General features: G+C 34.3%; 1 protein-coding gene across 5 annotated transcripts in view; it reads left to right on the forward strand.

Annotated features, from left to right (window-relative positions):
* EXOC6B (exocyst complex component 6B) overlaps positions 1–20,338 on the forward strand; it is a 738,950-nt gene that overhangs the window by 326,112 nt on the left and 392,500 nt on the right. For all 5 annotated transcript variants that reach the window (XM_023732748.1, XM_004369208.2, XM_023732740.1 and 2 more), the window contains one exon: positions 10,270–10,338. In XM_023732748.1, the coding sequence (XP_023588516.1) occupies positions 10,270–10,338 (69 nt within the window). The remainder of the gene's footprint in view (positions 1–10,269; positions 10,339–20,338) is intronic.

Genomic DNA, 20,338 nt, shown 5'->3' on the forward strand with positions numbered 1-20,338 from the left:
TCTAGGGTTTCAGGATTGTTGATTCTCTGTTTGGCTTAGTTTTTCGGATCTTTGTTGTGGAGGGACGGAGTGGTGCTTCTGCCTAGACCGCCATCTTGCCGGAGTCCCTCTGAGTTTTTTCTGTTCTTGATGAAAGTTGGTCTGTTAAGGACATATACAGTCAGATGACAAGTAGGTACCCCTAAATATAATCCAGTGCTAATAAAGACAATTTAAAAGGTTGAAGAAAAACATTATGGGATGCTTTAGACATTCTGTTTTGGTTTTCTTATTCCTATTCTTTGATCTTTTAAGTCTGCCTTGGCAAAGATATATTATGGCTCAAATTGATTTAAGATCTTTTAATTTTTTTTTCATTGTACTGATAGTATAAAGGCTCTATTACTTTGAAATAATTTGCCTCAATTATAAACTTGTATCAGGCTTTTCAGGTCTTATAGAATTTCTCCTTTATATACTCATTGCTTGTTCAACCCTCTTCACTCTGTACTAAATTGCTTATAACCCCAGTTAGGGAATGTACTTTCTTTTCCCCCTTCTTCTTGTCTAAAATATTGAATTGTACTTTTCCTGAAGGACTAGCTCAATCCTCCTCTTTTGTAACACCCTCTTTTTAAAAATTTCTTTTTCTTTTGAAGAATTTAAATCTTCAGAAAAGTTACAAGAATTCTACACCAAACATCCATATACCCATCACCTGAATACTCCACTTGGCACTTTAGCTTTATCTGTCTGTCTCTCTACATGTATATTTTCAAAGCTGGGCCATTTGAAAGAAAGTGACATACTTCATTATATTTCAGCTGTAAATACTGCAACCTGTGTTTCCTGAGAATAAGGACATTCTCTTACATAATCACAATATAATTATCACACTCAGGAAATTTAACATTGGTAAATACTACTACCTAATATATAGCCGATATCTAAATTTTCTCAATTGTTCCAATAATGTCCTTTATAGCTGATTTTGTTCCTGAAGCCACATCCAGGCAAGTATAACACATTGCATTTATTTTTCATGTCTGTTTAGTCTCCTTTAATATCCCATGATTTGGGTCCATCTGATTGTGTCCTCATGATTGATTCATGTTAGTCACTTTCAGCATGAACACTACAAAGGTAATATTATCTTCTCAATACATCACATCAGGAGGTACGCTATTGATTAAGGTGGTGTCCACCAGTTTTCTCCACCATAAAGGTACCTTCCCCCTTTGTAATTAATAAGTGATTTGTAGAGTGATAATTTTAGACCATGTGACTATCTTGTTTCCTAATAATCTTTCACTCAGTAGTTTTAGAATTCATTGATAGCTCCCTTCTGAATCATTTATTACTATGGTGATTGTAAAATAGTGATTTTCTATTTTTATAATTTCCTCCATGTTGATTAATTGACATTCTTCTGTAAAGAACTTTCCTTCTTAAATTTTTTTGTTTTTTTACTTATATTTCTTCTTTTTTCTTAGTATGAGTATGGACACATAGACTCTTATTTTTTATACAATGGGTTATAGTCCATTGTTTCTTTCCTTTTGATTCTCTAGTTGTTCCAAATTTGGCCAATGGGAGTCTCATAGTTTGTCTTTTTGACATGTCTCCATCAGTTTTTGAGCACTTCATTTTTTTTATTTTTGGGCCAAATATGTTCTAGGTTCACTATGTACCTTCTCTGCCCCAGCCCTAGACTCAGCCATTTCTTAGAGCTCTGGTTCCTTTGATAGTTAGAAATTTAGAATGATATTTAGAAACTGAGATGTGGGCACTAGGTATGCTCCTTTTGTGGACGGAGTTAAGAAATACACGTCACATCAATACATTAAAAAAACCCATTGCCAAGAGTTGATTCCAACTCATAGCAACCCTATAGGACACATACACATTTTTATCAATCATGAGTTAAAGCTGATACTTCTAATTCCAATATAATATCACAAATCTTCTTCTCCCATTTCATACTTGTATTTCTGAGAATTCTCATTCCCAAGTGTTAATATATTTACTCATTTACCAAATTATAGGACATATTCCAAATAGTTTCAGGGTTACTATGCAAATGCCACTAAAAGCAATAAACTTATTAAGTTTAAGATTTCTTTAAGTTCTTTTTTCCTCACAATATATCCCACTGGGACTATGTGGTTCAGAGTATTGTGTTCACATGTTTCTTAGCATTTTTTTCTTCTATATGATTGTTACTACACTGATATACAATTAGGTTCATCTGTTTCTTTTTATATTCTTTTTTTAGGTCTCCCCTATCCTTATTAATTTAATTTTTTGAGTATATAAAAGATGAACATGATTCAAAAGACAAAACTATATAAAAAGATTTATTCAGATAAATGCCATTCTCTTTATTCTTTCTGTCCTGTTCCTGTCCACTCATTGTAAGTAATAAATATCATTAGGTTTTGGGTGTGTGTGTACATGTGTGTGTACCCTTCCTTATACCTTGTACAACATGATTATTAATAGCATACATATATATTTTTTGTACTTTGGTTTTTTTACTTGAAAGTATATCCTGAAAATTACTCCATATAATCAATTCATAGAAATCTTTCTTATTCTATTTCTACTGTTAAATAGTATTCCATTTTTTTTATACACCATAGTTTATTTAGCCTATCTCCAATTATTTCCAATGTGTTCTATTAGAAATAGTGTTTCAACTACATAGCTATTAGAATAGCTAAAAAAAAAAAAACAAACCAAGAACTGGCAAGGATGCAGAACAATTGGAACTTTCATCTATTGCTGTCGAAATGCAAATGGTACGGTTACTTTGGAAAACAGTTGGTAGTTTATTATACAGTTAAAGATACATGTACGATATGATCTAGCAATCCTACTCCTTGGTATTTACCCAAGAGAAATGAAAATTTATTTTCACACAAAAACCCGAACCCAAATGTCTATAGCAGCTTTATTCATAAATCACCAGAAACTAGAAACAATGAAAATGTCCTTCACAGGGTGGAGGGATACACAAACTGATACATCTGTAGTTGGAATATCGTTCTGAAATAAAAAGAAATGAACCACAGACCTATTGAGCAACACAGAAGAATCTGAAATGTGTTATGCTAAATGAAAGAAGCCAGTTTCAAAGGCCACATACTGTATTATTCTATTTATATGACACTCTGGAAAAGGCAAAACTTTAGGGGCAGGATACAGATCACAGTTTGCCAAGGGCTGGGCATCAAGAAATGATTTGATTACGAAGGGGCATGAGGGAATTTTGGGAGGTGGTGAACCTTTTTTGTTTTCTTTTTTAAATCTCTATTAAGGAGCCCTGGTGACACAAATGGTTAAGTGTGTGGCTGCTAACTGAAAGGTTGGCGGTTCACGCCCACCCAACAGCTATATGGAAGAAAGACCTGGCGATCTGCTTCTGTAAGGATTACAACCAAGAAAACCCTGTGAGGCAGTTCTGCTCTGTCACATGGGGTCACTATGATTCGAGAATGACTTAACCCCACCTAACAACAGCAACAATGATGGTGTTACAAGACTATACGCATTTATCAGAACTTATAGAATTGTTCATTTAAAAGGGTGTATTTTCTGTATTAAAGTTAAAAAAAATTTTTAAAAACCCCTAAGATTTTTTTAAATCCATATAGTAGGAAGTGCATTTTCAGAGTAAGTTCCTAGAAGCAGGATGGTTGAGTCCGGGAGTGTTAAATGCATGGATAATTTTGTTAGATGTTATCAGGTTCTCCTCCATGTGTGTTGTACCATTTTCTGCATCCCCACCATAGCAGTGTGTGAAGTGTCTATTTCTCTACAGCTTCTTTAAGACAGTATTTTGTAAAGCTTTTGAGTTTTTGCCAGTCTCATAGGTGAGAAATGGTATCTCTGTATAGTTTTAATTTTGCTTTCTCTTACTATGGGTAGAGTTGAGTATCTGATCATAAGTTGGAAGACTACTTGTATCTTATTTTTTTTTTTTGATAAATTGTTTGCACATGTCTTTTGCCCATTTTTCTAGTGGATTTTTTTTCCTTTTCAGTTTTTATGATTTCTTCATATATTAGGGATATTAGTTCTTTACTTATACTGCTGTAACATTTTTTTCTACCTACTTTTCCTGGCCTTAATTTTTTAATCCTCTCAGAACTTTTATATTTAATATCATACATAGTGCTAAATTGCCTCTTTTTTTTGCCCAACATTTTGACTTTTAAGCATGTAGCAGATCCTTGTTAGATAAGACCAGTTGAATTTTTATTTGACCAGTGTTCGGCTTCAAGCAATGACTCCTTGAGGGACTGTCCTTTGATTTTAGCCATGAGACTTTTAGCAGTGCTTTAATAAGGAGAAGTGGTCATTTTTTCCCCCTTATTTTCTTCTGCTTAATGCAAATACTTGAGCAAATTAAATAGTAGCCTATTTAGGGTTTTCTCAGGAAGAATCCTAATAATTTGTTATAAGTTAGTTAGCAAAATCCTGTACTTTTTAGTATGGGGCTCTTGTTAGGGTATTGTTATATGCTTACAGACTTAGAAAATCTTTATACTTTTGTTTATTCTAATCACTTAGAATCCTAGGCCTTCTATTTTGTTGGTCTGTCTGTGATGTTTAGTCTAACTCCATGAAAGCCTATCTCCAAGTGAATTCTTCCTTATTTTTACTCTTCTTGTCTCCAAAGTTTGTAAGCAAAGTCGTTCAGAAAATCACACCAATGAAAAATGTTTCCCAGCTATTTCTTGGCTTCCAGACATAGTAGGGGCAGTTGCAATTGATCCTCTGAATGCAAAGGCAATGCCCCTTCAGCTAATAATTTGTTATTTTCTCCCTGCAGAAAAGTGCCTGGTACATTTTAATGACTTGAGATCCAACTGATGCTCAGAAAATAGGCACCAAGTCCCTGCATTCACCTACCAATACTGAGAAACTATTTTGTAGAAAGTGGTAATCAGAAGCATTTTCAAGGTAGAGAATGACTCGAAAAATTAGTGAGAGACATATCTAAATTCTTTGCAAACCTCTGTGGTACTCTTTTTGGATGACCACCTCCTTTGAAAGGCTTCTTAAGAGAAAAGCAAATAGCCAGTGTGTATGTTCTGGGACAATTGTGGTGACAATAGGGCTAAGGGTACACTTTTACGTTTCTGTTTTTGTTTTCTTGTGCTATCTTTATCAGTAGAATAGGTGAGTCTCTCCTAGTACGTTTGCTACTCTTCTTGAGTGGAGGGGAGCAAGCAACCTTTTCTTGTACTCTGTTCCCTTTTTCCTAATGATTATGCTTATCCAGCAGTAAAGAGGTAGATTTACCAGGTTTGTTTCCCTGCCATCTTTCACTAGTGAGTCTTTTAAGATAGTATGAATAGCTACTAACTCTGATTTCTTTTTTTTTAGGAGGGGGTGTCTGTTAGAGAATACTAAATAAATGTATCAAAACTTGAGGTAGCATCTATTTTAAAATCAAAATCTTTTTTTAATATGTAAAAACATTTTTTCTTATCCTTTACTAGAGTAACTTAGCCATTACCGTTCTATTTTCTGGAAGTTTTTTTATCTGAACTGAATTTGTATTAGAGAAGAAGAAAAACATATCATAAAAGTGAGATCCTGATGTTTTGCAAGAAATGGTGATGTTTCTTTTCTTCCTGAACATCTAGTATTTCTAGTTTTACTCTGAATCTTTGCATCTTCCCTAGTAAGTATTGTCTGCAGAGGCTCATAAGACTTTATTTTCAATTTGTTTTTTTTTTTAAATAAATTAATCCTACTTATAAAGCTGCTTTTCTCACTTCCTAGCTTCCTATCTCCAGACTCTTTTCAGTCATCCTATACAGTGACAGAGCCCTGGTGGCATAGTGGTTAAGAAATTGGCTGCTAACCAAAAGAGCAGCAGTTCAAATCCACCAACTGCTCCATGGAAACCCTGTGGGGCAGTTCTATTCTGTCCTATAGGGTCACTATGAGACCTGGCTCGATGGCACCCAACAACACAACAGCAACATACAGTGGCATCTTGTGATAGCTGGTTTATTTATTGTATATAAATGCTACTTAATAGCAAATATTCCACAGACAAAAATTAAGAAATATTGCTTTGACTAAAAACCCATTGCTGTCGAGGCGATTCCAACTCATAGCAACCTTATAGTTCACATTTGACTGAAGCTGTTAATATTTATCATATAAATGTAAGCATCATTGTACTGAAACAGATTAGCCAGATGTGTTGGTATCGAGTGGATACATGATCTCTAGTGAGTATGTGAATGTGTAATTGTGGAAGAATGCAGTAGGTGCCTCCATGATGTTTACCTCTAGATATTGTAGTTCAGCTACGCCTAAATTATTCTAATAGGTTATTTTTGTTATTTTTAAATGTATCCAAGTCTTCTTAGTTTTTATATGACAACATGCTCTGAGGCAAAGTTATCTTAGTTACACAATTTAAAATCTTACCTACTATTTGGTCCTCCATGAAAATAAATACATTTGAACAAGCAGAAGGCTTTCCATTTAGAAACTACACAGGGAATTAAGGCAGCTGCTGTCCTTGGTGATGAACTTATTTCATGTGAATTCTTAAAGAAATCAACTAGTTAAAAAAGTAGGATAATTTAGAGTACACTGTTTGTAGCTGCTGTTGGTATCTTCATAGATCTATTTGAACTTCTAGAAAAGTGCAGACCCCAGTATCTTAATGTCTTGAGTTCCTGACTGCCAGGCAGAGGAAATGTTTAACTATTTTAATCATGTTTCTGTATCTCAGAAAGAAAGCCCTTATGAGAGGAAATGACAACGTCCTACCACAAAGTTATCTCTTATCAGTTATAGTCTCAGTCGATAATGATTTGTCAAACTTGGACATGTGTAAAATGCAAGGCCTGTGTTATTTACTTTGGAAAGGAAAAATTAGATGAAGCTGATAAAGAAGGGAGTCATGGCTTTTGTTAGGAGACAGAAACCATTAGAGACAGTCATTGTTAGCTTAGGAAAGTGTCCTTGGACCCCTCCCTTGGCCCCTAGCTGAAACCTAAACCTGCTTGAATCATTCTTTGCAACTTCAGGGGACGGAGGGAGACAGCAGGGGAAGAAGAATGAAGACAGCTTTGACAGAGATTTAGCATTTTAAATGGGGAGCGAAATGTGGACCTTAAAACAGACCTATTAATGTGAGTCAGGAAAATTCCCTTTTGTTCTGGTACTCTTCCCTCGCCTCCATTTATTTAGATTTTTGAAAGTTCAATTTTTATCCTTCCAAACACGTAGCATTCCTTCACGTAGAGTGTATGTTGCTTTTCTCCTTTTGCCTTTCCGTAGATGTGATTCTTTTTCATTAGTAGAAGCAGAGAAAACACATCTAGCTCAGAGCAACATGAGTCAGTGCATACTTTACATACCTTTATCCTCACAGCACTCCTCTGGGAGGAGACATATCTTAGTGTTCCCCAGAGAAGGGAACATACAGGGAAAAAATGATTTCTAAATATTAGACTATTTTGGGAGTGGAGGTAGGGATTGTGAACCGAAGCCTTATGTTGTGCCTTCTTTTTTTGTCTAGATTTCTGTGTACTGCTGTCAAAGCGGACAGTCATGTGCTTAGGAGGACTTAACTGAATGATGGTTCCAGAGGCTAAGAAACAGCAGAGCAAATACTTATCAGGACACTTGGAACAGTGTGAAACTGTGTAGGATAATGTCAGGAGATGCTCACAGAGAGTAGGTTTGGTTGTTAAGTACTTGTTGGACATGATAGGAAAGGCTTTTCTTCCCTCTCTAAATAACTCCATTTTTAAAGTCTCCTCAGATAAGCCAATCTCAGTGCATTACTAACCAAGCATCTTTCTTTATTAAGGGACACCTTAGCTTATTCCTCACTCATAAATTTCTAGGTAATCTGTCCCCTAACATGCATGTTCATTCTGTAAGGATTGGTCTGACGTGTGAAAGGGATAAGACTCTGTCTGAAGAATGGCTAGAAGCAATTTCCTTTTGAGAGAGGCAACTATGACTCTCAGAAAAAGCAAAACAAAATAAATAAACTGTGTTAAGAACATATAAGCAAAGTTATGATTGAATTTGTTATTCAAAACTAGGTAAGAAAATTTCCTTAAGCTTTTTATATATATATATACACACCCACTCCTCACTTATTGACATGGTTAGGTTCCAAAGACCAGGTCATTATGCAAAAATCAACATTATATGAAAGTAGAGGATGACCACATCAGATCACAAAATGGAGGATGACATCATTACATAACTGCCAAATTACATTATTACATAACTACCAAATTACATCATTACTTAACTGCCAAACCACTGAGAATCATGTCCCAGGCAAGTTGACAGATAATCTTAACCATCACAGCCAGTGTTACTCTCACCTCAAAACTTGGTGTTCGTTATTGCCAGACATTCATCATTAGAGTGCAAAATAGTTAGATAGTAGATTTTTTACTGTTGTTGTAAATGTGAAATGTCAGATAATGAGATAGTCGATAAGTGAGGAGTAGGTATATTTATGATAACTTTAAAACCATTGATTCTAAGTAAAAGAAAAAAGTTTAATTTCCAACACACATCAAACTTTTTAATATATACTTCCTTCTTGTCTTTTTAAAAATACATGTATAGTTTTTATGTAGCATAAATACTATTGTAAATATAATTTTAGAAAGTTTTTTTTTTTTTTTTTTTTTTTTTGCTGGCAAGATAAAATGAATTTACTCTAAATCTCCACTTGGCACCCAAAGAAATAAGACTGTAAAGATGCTTTAATGTTATGGTCATTTCAAACAAGATTCCCTAAAATGACCACCTGTTGACTCTTTTTGTGTTATTAAGATAAAAATGAATGTCCATTTGTACTCTTAAAGTTAATATTTTTGATGCTTTTTATCCTACTTCGTCTTTAACTACATGGTGCCCATCTGTTCATAAAATACATTTGCAGTGCTCATTAACTCTTCTAAGGGTTGGTTGGTTGGTTAGTTGGTTGATTGATTGATTGATTTTTTTGTTTTTTTTCTAAGTAAAACTGTGCTTGGGTCATGGTGTAGGATCTCGAGCTCTTTAACATCAATCTTTGGGCTCACGTAAAAGTTTGTTTTGAGTGCTTACTGAGTATATAGCATTTTGAGGTCCTTTATAAACATAGAGATTTAATCTCTGCCTTCTTGTATGCAGAGCAGATGAACAGAGCAGTCAATAAATTTGAACCAGTGAATATAGAGATATGATGATTTCAGAAGGAAAAGAAAGTAGATATTGTGTGGTTAAATAGTAGAACAAGTAGACTTCATTAGGAAAATTACCTTGTGAAGAAGCTGTGTTCCAAAAGAAGAAATGATGTTTACTTTATGAAATAAGGGAATTTCTGATGGGTGTTTATTTTGATTATTTCTTTATATATATTTTTTTCATTTTGTTTGTTCAGCATTTCACTTTCAGTGTCCTCTGTATGTCAACTGAGAGTTTCCTTCTTAAACTGTGACTGACTCATTGTCAGATAACATAGCAAATCACTTTCAACACCAAGACTGTACTCCAGTTCTTCCCTCAACTGCTTTTTCTTTTTTTTAACTTTTTCTTTTTATGTCTAGGTTTAATCTACCTGCATTATCCACGTTATAATCTGCTGGTATTACTTCTAGGTTTGGCTTTTTCATTTATTATTGTATTTTTCATATGATTTCCCTTCTCTTCCTAGCATATTTCTGTGTCTTGATTGCCTGCTGACCTAAGTATTCACTAATTCTCGTGCTCTTCAAAAGTTGGTTGGCAGGCAATTTAATTTGCAAGTTTTGTTTTTGGCCACTGAAACTTAGTTTTTGTTTTTTTTTTTCAAATGTAAACCACCAAGTATCTAAGAAGACAAAGTCAAGCTATCAAAGGTACATTCCCCCATGTTTCTTATATTTCCCTTTAGAGGTCCATGTTCATAGAATTGCTATGAGTTGGAATAGATTCGATGGCACACAACAACAGTGGAGGCCGATGGACCGAGATGTAGCTCTAAAAGCAAATGCAGGACCAGTATAACCTGTTTCTATTCTCTGCTATCCATCGTTGTGGGCTTTGTCTCAGCCTTGGTGTATATTTTCACAATTTATTAATTCTTTGGTAAAATATCAGAATTGGGTACCTGGAAGCATGGATTTGTTTGTTTTGTATTTCTCTTTTAGAAGCTAGAGCTGATTTTTTTTTTGTATTTTACACTTGAGTACTAAAAGTGAATCTTCTCTTAATATCTGTTTTAATATTTTGTGATAATTTTTGTTTTGTTTTCAGGTACCTGGGGCCCAAGATTTGGTGGATTTTTCTCCTGTTTATCGATGTCTACACATATATTCTGTACTGGTGAGTCTTCATTTGGCTTTGGCTAATCAAGGTGTATATTGAATTCAAAACTCTGCTTTCTAATTTTTGCTAGTTTTTCTGTTTATTATTAAGAATGAGGGATCGAAGCTCTATTTCTTGTTTAAGGAGTATTAATTAGAAAAAAAGAAGTAATTATTTTCTTGCTTCTTGAATCTTTTATTTATGTATGTCATGTAATATGCTATAGCTAAAGTTAGTGATGTTAATTTCCATCAGTCATCAGCAAATTAGTAGATATATCTAGAAATAGTCATATGCACATTCAGATTTTTGTTCTTAATAGTACAGTTATTTAAATAACAATAGCCTAATTTGCTCATTAAAATAAACTCTTTACTTTTTTATTCCTGAGTACAATTATGCCTTTTGTCATGTAAAGGAATTCGGAAAATAAAACTTCTAGGGGAAAAATATTATTGTTGTTAAAGAAAATTTTAAGAAATGGCCCCTTTCTCCATCTTGGGAATACACCTATATGCAAACACACAGACAGACACAGAGGCAATCAGAAAATTAAACCATGATGCTAAAGTATCAACAAAGAGAAACTGATGAGAGATGTTCATTACTGATATCTTTGGTAGCAAAGTTCAGTGAATCTTGTATCAGGTTGTTTTAAATATGTTCCAGTATGTCTTATTGCCTAGTCTCTTATCTGTTTTCTTCTTTTGTTTTTAACATATTGTTACTTAATCATTACTCTAGACAGTTTGGGACACTGGTTTTTGGACTTTATGGCCTGAAGTATTTTGTGACAGTCTCTCAGAATTTCGGAAAAGACCGAGTAGCTTCCTCTCTTTTCCTCTTCTCTTCTTTATAGATGAATTTTGGGTAGAATTGACAACTTCATAATGCTGAGTCATCTCATTCATGGAAGAATAAAATTTTCATTTAAACTCTTTAATTAAGATTTTTTTTTTTTGGTTAACAGTTTTGGACATTCTTTTTGTGTTAATATCAAAATACTTATAGTTTTTGTTGGCATTTTTTACTTTATTTTCTAGTTAGTTATTGAGGAACACTATTAATTTTTATAAATTGATCTTACATCTGAAAACCTCTCTGAAGTAACTTTTTTTTAGTTATAATAGTTTGTTTTTTGTTTATGATAGGTGTTCTGTGTAGTTGATCATATTTTCTGCAAATAATGATAGTTTTGTTTCTTTTCCTGTCTATATCTCATTGTTCTTTTTATTGTCTTATTCTCTTGACTAGGATTGCCATTACTTTGTTTTTCAGTAAGGTGATAGTGGGCATCCTTGTCTGATTTCTAATCTTAAGGAGAATGTGTCTAATATTTTTCCATTAATTCATATTTACAATAGATTTTTTAAAAGTATTCTTTATCTAGCTATTCCTAGATTCTTGGTAATGTTTAAAAGCATAAATGAGTGTTGAGTTTTGTTGAATTTGTTTCTCCATAGGCTGAGATAATCCTGTGATTTTTATCCTTTAGTTCACGAATGTGCTGAATTTCATTGGTAGATTTTTCTGATGTTAAAACATCTGTCCATTCTTTAGATAAGCCCAACTTCATGATGAGTATTATTATTTTTTTTTAACATCTGTGGAATTTAACTCCTTAAAATGTATATATATACATATGTATATACATATATATATATTTCTGTATTTATGTTTTCAAGTTGCAAAGGCTTATAACCACTATTCGTATGTGGTTTGAAAGCCAGCATTACTTTAGCCTCATCAAAATGAGTTGAACATCTCTCCCTCTTTTCTATAAGACTTACATAAGATAGGCATTATCTGTTCTTTGAAGTTTGATAGAATTCATATATGGAATAGTTTTTCAATTGCCACACCCTTTCTCCTTTCTCTTTTATCATCTTGCTTCCATGCTCCATAACTTTGTTTAGTCTGTTCAGTAGTATGTATGGATATAGGAGTTCACAGTTGTTGTATTCAATCCAAATGCCTATGGAAAAAGAACCATATTCACTCACCTCTAGTTTTAAGGCTTATAGTAAGCATCATAATTTCAAAATCAAATGGATTTTTTTCTGAAAAAACAATGCAAGATCTGTGAGAACAGGTAGTTTGTTTCGCTTAATGTTATAACCTATGCACCAACAACCATATGTGGTACATAGTAGGTACTCAATAAATATTAGTTGATTGAATAAATAACTAAGTGGTAGCAAAAGAACCTAGTCCATTGGTTTGAGCATATGCTAACTCATATCTTATTATTCATTTACTTATTCAGTAAGTACCTATTGAATTTCTATTCTGCATGAAATGGATTTGAAGAGTAAAGAATGTATAAATTAAGGACCCATGTTTTAAAAAATTACAGCCTGCAAGGAGAGAAGTCACATTCTTTGAAAGACTGTAACAGTACTATATCTCATCACTATGTGTGTGTATTAGTTTTTATAAGCTTTATAAAAATTTTATTATATAAAAAAGGTAATAGCAGTTTTCCTGAAATGAGAACTCTAGTAGTGATTCATAAGAGTACTGAAGTAATTTTGTTGCACACTTAATAGCTATGTGGTGTTAGGCAAGTCACTTAAACCTTAGCTTTCTCATATATAAAATGCAGTAACAATCACTGACTTAGTGACAATTATAGATATTGCATGAATAGTGCCTAGCTCAGTCTCTGGTACATAATTGGCATTTAATAAGTGGCAATTATCTAGCAAGAGTTATATATCTGATACTGACGGTTGACCACATTATTGGTATTTCAAGAAGTATATACTGTATAGACATATAGATAGGAATTCTAGTCTGTCATCAATGTACAAAGTTTATCTATTATATAACATTTACACATTCTTAGTTGTATAATGACTATGTAGTCCTAAACTGTATAGAAGCTAGGACATACTGATGGTTATTTAAACTACACATTTAAAAATAAATTCTACATATTGGTGTTCTGTAATGTTTAAATATTTGGTATTCATAAATTTTCTGTAACAGTTTGATAAAGCATTGTTTATATGGCATAAACAAATCCCTTCCCCCAATCACAGTTTTTTCTACTTTTGCAAGGTACAACTAGTGATAAGAACTCAACTCTAATTTTTTTTTTTTAAATACATGTTTATTTTTTAGATATTACCATTCTAGACCTATAGGGACTTTAAATAAGAACCATCTATCTCCTTAGCTAAAGTAAGGACCAGAGCATGTATAACTTATATTCTAGTGCTGACTCTCGCATAGCTTCTTTTGGGTTGTAATTTGTTACTTTTCTGTATTTGTTTCTCTATTCTTAAGCTACTAATTTATACTACTATATTGTAAAGGATAGCTCCTCATAATAGTAACAACAAAGATATTTAAAAATGGATTGCTTAATATAAATATTTGTAATACTAATTTTTTTCTTATTTCCTGATATAATTAATATTAATTAGGCCTTAAAAATGAGAATTTAGGAATAAAGAAATGGCGACTGAGTACAAAATAAACCATATTTCTCTCATTTCTTTCTATTTCAGTACTTATCTCTGCATTTTCATTCTTCATTCTCTCTCATCTACCCAGTATACCACTACCCTGAATATCTTACGGGCCTTTTAGCTGCATTTGACTTTGTTGATCATTTACACCTTAAAACTCTTAATCCCTTTGTCTTTCTTTACAATACATTTTTTATTGCTTGTTTTGGTCTCTGTGGCTCTACCTCTTCTTTGTGTCACTTAGTGTTCCCAGGATACTGCCCTTGTCCGACTCCTCTTCTTTCTCTTCTCTTACATATACATTATATGTCTATATACACATATATGTGTATTTATAAAACCAAACCAAACCTGCTGTCAAGTCAATTTCGACTCATAGCGACCTTATAGGACCGGGTAGAACTGCCCCCATAGGGTTTCCAAGGCTGTAAATCTTTACAGAAACGGACCACTACATCTTTCTCCCATGGAGCGGCTGGTGGGTTTGAACCACCGACCTTTCAGTTAGCAGCCAAGTGCTTTAACCACTGTGCCACCAGGACTCCATATATACACACACACACACACACACACACACACACACACATATTTATATGTATTTATGCATATATACTTATAAACTCCAAAACCAAGTCTATTGCCATCGAGTCGACTCGAACTCATGGCAACCCTGTAGGATAGAGTAGAACTGCCCATATGGTTTCCAAGGCTATAAATTTTTACAGAAGCAGGTTGACACATCTTTCTCCTGTGGAGTAGCTGGTGGGTTCGAACCGCTGGCCTTTCAGTTAGAGGGGGCAGTGGTGGTTTGGTAGTAGAATTCTTGATACCGGCCAAAGGACCTCATGTGTAGGCATCACCTGTCTGTCAGTGGAGGCTTGCATAGCGCTATGATGCTGAACAGGTTTCAGTGGAGCTTCCAGACTGAGACAGACTAGGAAGAAAAGCTTAGTGATCTTCTGAAAATCAGCCAGTGAAAACCCTATGGATCACTATATATATGTAAACATTTATATATATATATAAAATTGCATACTAAACTCAGCCTTTTGGAGATTCCACAGGTAGTACAAACTCTGTTTGTTTCAAAATGAACTGAACTTGTTTTCTTGCCCCCCACCCCAGTCAATCTGCACCTTCTGAATTTCCAGTCATCTCAGGTAAGGATAGCAACATCCATCTAGTCACCAGCCGAAAACCCAAACTCTTCTTCTCTCTTAATACCATATCCAGATCTCCAGATCTTGCAAATGTTACCTCCTAAATTTATTTTTACTCTCCTCATTCCTTATCCTAAAATTATTGCCCTAGTTCAGATTCTCATCAGGATTATGGAAAACAGTCTCCTGACTGGTCTTCCTATCTTATATCTTAAATGCTTAACTCAGTTCTTCTCATGACAGTCTTATGGATAAATCTGGCATATAAATTATCTACTTAAAATTCTTTAATAGGTCATCTGTGGAGTAACGTATAGAAATATTGAAGAATATGTAGTATATAGAAGTGCAGAAGGTCTTCCATTTACTGTCAACCGTATTTCCCGCTGCTCATACCTTGCTCTGCTGATACTGAAATACTTCTAGTTCTTTTAATGCGCCATGCTGTTTCATTCCTCTAATCCTTTTCTCATACCGGTCCTGCCTACATTACTGTTCCCACTTATTTTTATTTTACTTATTTTCATTTAACTTTCACACATGGGTCCTCCAGCAAATTTTCTTGACACTCTAGGTTGAAGTAAGTGGCCCCTCTTCCCCTTTATGCTGCTATATCATCTAGTGCATATTTGTATTACTGGTATCTTTATTATATCATCATATTCAAAGTTTGTGTTCTTCTTTTTTCTCACTAGATGGCAAGCTCTTTTAGGGCAGGTACCATCTTTTTAGCTCCAGCATTTAGCATGATACTTGGTATATAATACTCAATAAATGTTTGTTTTTGATTTTGAAAGATAACTACCCTCCTTTTGACCCCTAAATGAGTCCAGTATTCTAGTCTCAGGCAATGTTATACAATATCAGGGCTGGAACTTACATGAGAAAAAACAGTTCTGTTGGTGTCCAACGGAAGGATCATAGCATAAGTAACAAAAAGTTCTAATATTTTGTCATTTACAATAGTGTTTATCTGAACTTTTGGCCTGGAGGATAACAAGGCACACTTTGAATAAACATGGCAATATTTATTATTTTTAGTGAAACCGACCTTCCATTCACCCCCCTTTTATGGCTGTACTGCTTATAAATTCCCAAAGGATTATTTGAAAAATCCTACTTATATCTGCCAGCCTTATCAGTAGGGCAGAAGTTCATGTATTGTAACAGAAGGTCAGATTTCGGTCATGGTCTTATAGATGGGGCCAAGCACCTGTAAATTCTTCCTTTGGTGACTAAAGTGAAGTACAATATCAAACAGGCAGTGAGACTTTTCTAGGAAGTGCTGAACTTTGGCAGGAAGGGCAAGCTTTGGCAGGGGGAGGGGTGGGAAGAAAGTGAACAAGGGTCAGATAGTGGTTAATTGAAGCTTGGTCCTTGATATAGTAATGCAATGGAAGTGTGCAGGCATAGATAGATATATTTTATGGAATTATTTTAAACAATTTATATTGTTATAAGTCTTCACATAAAGGTTCGAGATGAGTAGGTAAGGGACAGGATATGAAACATCATTATTACAGTCAGTAAATATATTTTTTTAAAAAGGGAAAATAACATAAGCTAAAAATTTTATTGGAAAAGAAGTTATCAATAGTAACAATAATCTGAGGTTCTTCTGTATAGCATAGTACTAGTTACGAAGATGGATGGACTATCTAATTAGAACAGAAACCAGTTTGTCTTGCAGATTTTTTTGAAAACTTTTTACCAACCTAGTGATGTCTGCCATGTTTATAGACTCCAAGCCTCAAGCCCAGCTCAACTGGGACAAAGATTTGCATGTACGTTAAGCCCCTCTGTATGTTGCAGCATCTTTCTGAATTTTCTCCAGTTTCACTGCTTATCCACCCTTTCACCACTGGAACGATAGATATTCCATAACAAGCAGCTTGAGTATTACTAAGAGAGACTTACCTCTGGATATAACCATATTCTTGGTTTGTGGTTCTCATTTGTGGTCTCATCTTTTTATTGTAGCTTAGTCTCCAGTGATCTACATCATCTGCTTTTTAACAATTTAAAAAACTCATAGATTAAAAAGTGTTGATAAAGTGTACACCTTTGATTTGTGTACTTTTCTGCAAGTGTGTTATACTGTAATAAAAAGTTTACTTTAAAGATTTCTGACATCTTGGGGCCAGGGATAGCAATTATAGCAATATATGGCCTTTTTAGTAAGCAGCAGTCCCAATATTAAGTGAATCATAAGAACCTCAGTTATTTCTAATTCTCTTCCAATCACTAAAGGAGACTAAAACAGCCTAAGATCTAAGGGAATGCAGAATGCCATTGTGCAGTGAATTCATTGTTACCAGGACTTTAGTGAGTGCAGTATTTCTTGGGCTAGGGGCCTCTGAGAATTTGATGAAAGCTGGGAACCCTTCCCCAGACAAAATGTACATATAGACATGTGTGTGATATTTTGCTTAGAATTTCAGAGGCTTCCCCATCCCCCTGAATCTTATCCATAGACCCCAGAAAGAACCCTCATTGAAGGGGAAGTACAGACTGAGTCAGGTTTCATATATTGTCTGACTACAGACCTATGCCCCAGAATAGCTCACTCTAATCCCATTTGAGTATCCCCTTTTATAGGCCTTCTAAGAACTCCCTACCACCTTGTCTTTTTCTTAGATTTGGAAGCCTTGTCAAAATCTAAATTTAAAAGCATATTTCAAAGTGACCTTATTTTTGTGTCATAAATCCTTATTCCCTGGGCAACCATTTTACCTGGCAAGCTGGTGACCAGTTTTTTTTTTTTTCTTCCTTAAGTATAAGTTAGCCTCAGCAGCTAAACTAATAGTTTTGTCCTCTGAATCAGAGCAGAAATTTAGAGATAATTCTGAGAGCTGTAGTCAGTTAGTTGATCTCCCTGAACATAAGTAATTGTGTTAAATTTCAGAATATTTTACCTCTTAACTGCTCTTAACAGTATTTTTAAGTACTTGGCTGTAATTTGGAGAAGAGAATCAGAAACAGCACAATCGTTCCCGGCTTTTGTGGGAGCTGAATGTGGGGTGGGGTGGACAGGAATCTTCCTGGAACATGTTTCTCCCACTCTAATCTGAGGATTTTTTCTGTTTGGTCTGTACTGGTTGCTGGGGAAAGTACAAAGACCGTGGTCTGTAACTATAGATAATAACAAGGAAAGGTTTTGGGAGAGGAAAAGGAATAGATATAAGCAGTTCTAAGTGACATGCTTCCTGAGGTGTTAAGGGAATTACTTAATGAGATTACTTAAAGAACTTTGATAGCAATTGGCTATTATATTGAAACACTTGGGAAACAAATACTCAAAGAGTCTAAGATACTACTGGAGTTTTCAATTAAAGAAAAAGTATCAGTTTTGGTATTCTCAAGGTTAAACTTCAAGATCCTTTTGAATAGTGATAGTTGCAGGATTGTTTTAATATATATTTATAATAGTATCATTTTGGATTTTATATAACACTTTGCTCAGTAGCCTCCAGATATGGGGGAAGTACTTCACTAGGTGGAGACTAGGCTCACTCTGAACCACACTATGAAATCGGTCTTGTGTTGACACCAGAACTGAGATCTTAGGATTCTCATTCTTGCACTTTTATCAGTTGTCTTAAATATGAATACCACAAATGTTTGCGGTAATACAAATACGACAAGTTGGTAACTTTAAAGAACAGAAATTTATTTTCTCACAGTTCTGGAGGCTAAAAGTTCAAATCAGGGTCTCAGCCATGTTGATTCTTTCCTTGCTGAGGGTTCCTTGGTTCTTGGTGATCTTTACATGGCATCTGTCTTCCCCTGTATGTGCTCACATGCCTTTGTGTTTATGTTGCTCTTTATATAACTCAGAAGTGATTAGGTTTAGGAACCATCCTATACTGGTATGACCTCAACTGATTGATTACATTACATTAGATTGCATTATGGAAGGTGATTACATTACATTAGATTAGATTACATCTAATTAGATATAATTAGATTAGGGTTAGGATTCTAACACATTTTGGGGGACATGGTCAGTCTATAGCAGAAGATATTGTTGCTATTTAATAACCAGGTAAATTCAGCAGAAAGAAATTGGAATATACAGTTTTTGCCAATGCTTCTCACCAACAATTGATCTGGCAATGAATGCAGTAAACAGATGGAACTATGAGTTGCCTTTTTAGTTTTCATTAAAATTAATAGTACTTTCCCGTAGCCTAGAGTAATTTTTGTTTGCCTGTTTATTTTGTATTCTTTTTAAAGTTATCCTGATTTCTGTTTTAAACATTGGGACCGTTGACTTGTATTTACTTTATATTATTATTTTTGCTGTTAGGTGTCATTGAGTCAGTTTTCAACTCATAGTGACCCTATGTGACAGAGTAGAACTGCCCCATAAGGGTTTCTAGGCTGTAATCTTTGCAGGAGCAGATTGCCAGGTCTTTCTCCCTCGGAGTGACTGGGTGGGTTTGAACTGCGAAACTTCAGCTTAGCAACCAAGTGTTTAACCATTGAGCAACTGGGAATCCTTTTACTTTATATAACTGCAACAAAAAACCATTATTTAAAGTATTTCAGTTTTACAAAGAGTTAAATGTACATTTAAATATTGTTTTGGGTTTAAAGACTAGTGGATTCATTTATTAGTACTATGCTACAAATTAAGGCAAGTGAGAAATGCCTATGTGCAAAATTTTAGAGGCTCAGAGTTTGTGAATAATTTTTTTTAAATTTTTTGATGTTTCCGAAGATGATGTTACAGAGAAAGGGAAACAATATTTTGCCTCTGGTGAGAAACTGGAAATTGTGGATATTGAATTTCAGCATTGCCAGAGACATATATATAGTTCAATGATTGAGAAATCCTTGTAGTTATTTGTGGAGCTGTATTTGTGGAGAACACTGGTCTCATCAGTTATTCTGTTTAAAAAGAAGGAGTCGGGCTCCTGTAGGCAAAAGTGTCGTTGAAACTCTGTGTGCTGTATTGCCTTCTTGGGTTTTTTACAGTTCATATTAGTACGTTCAAGTATATTCTGAGAAGATCTGCAGACATTACAAACATGATACAGAGATAATCAGGACACTCTCTGCTCTCAAAAATATATAATTTAGTGGATCTAAAAAAGATGCTCTGTAAGAGACCCTAAAGAGGTCTGATTAAAAAAAAAAAATCTATCCTGTTTGAGATATATATAATTTCAATGGAAAATAAAAGAACATTGAAATTTTAATGGAAAAACCTTCCTAAGCATAGTAATTTGAAATGCGTAGGTACCATTTTCAGATCTTTTGGGGTCGTATTGGTTTTAGAGAGGACTTCTTATGTCTATATACTGGAAATTTATTTTTTAAGAAGTTTAAATGACTGTTCCGTATTTCAAGAGCTGGTACTTAGACACTTTTCCTCTT

This window comes from Trichechus manatus, unplaced genomic scaffold (assembly GCF_000243295.1).
Source record: "Trichechus manatus latirostris isolate Lorelei unplaced genomic scaffold, TriManLat1.0 scaffold00004, whole genome shotgun sequence".
Taxonomy (NCBI): Eukaryota; Metazoa; Chordata; class Mammalia; order Sirenia; family Trichechidae; genus Trichechus; species Trichechus manatus.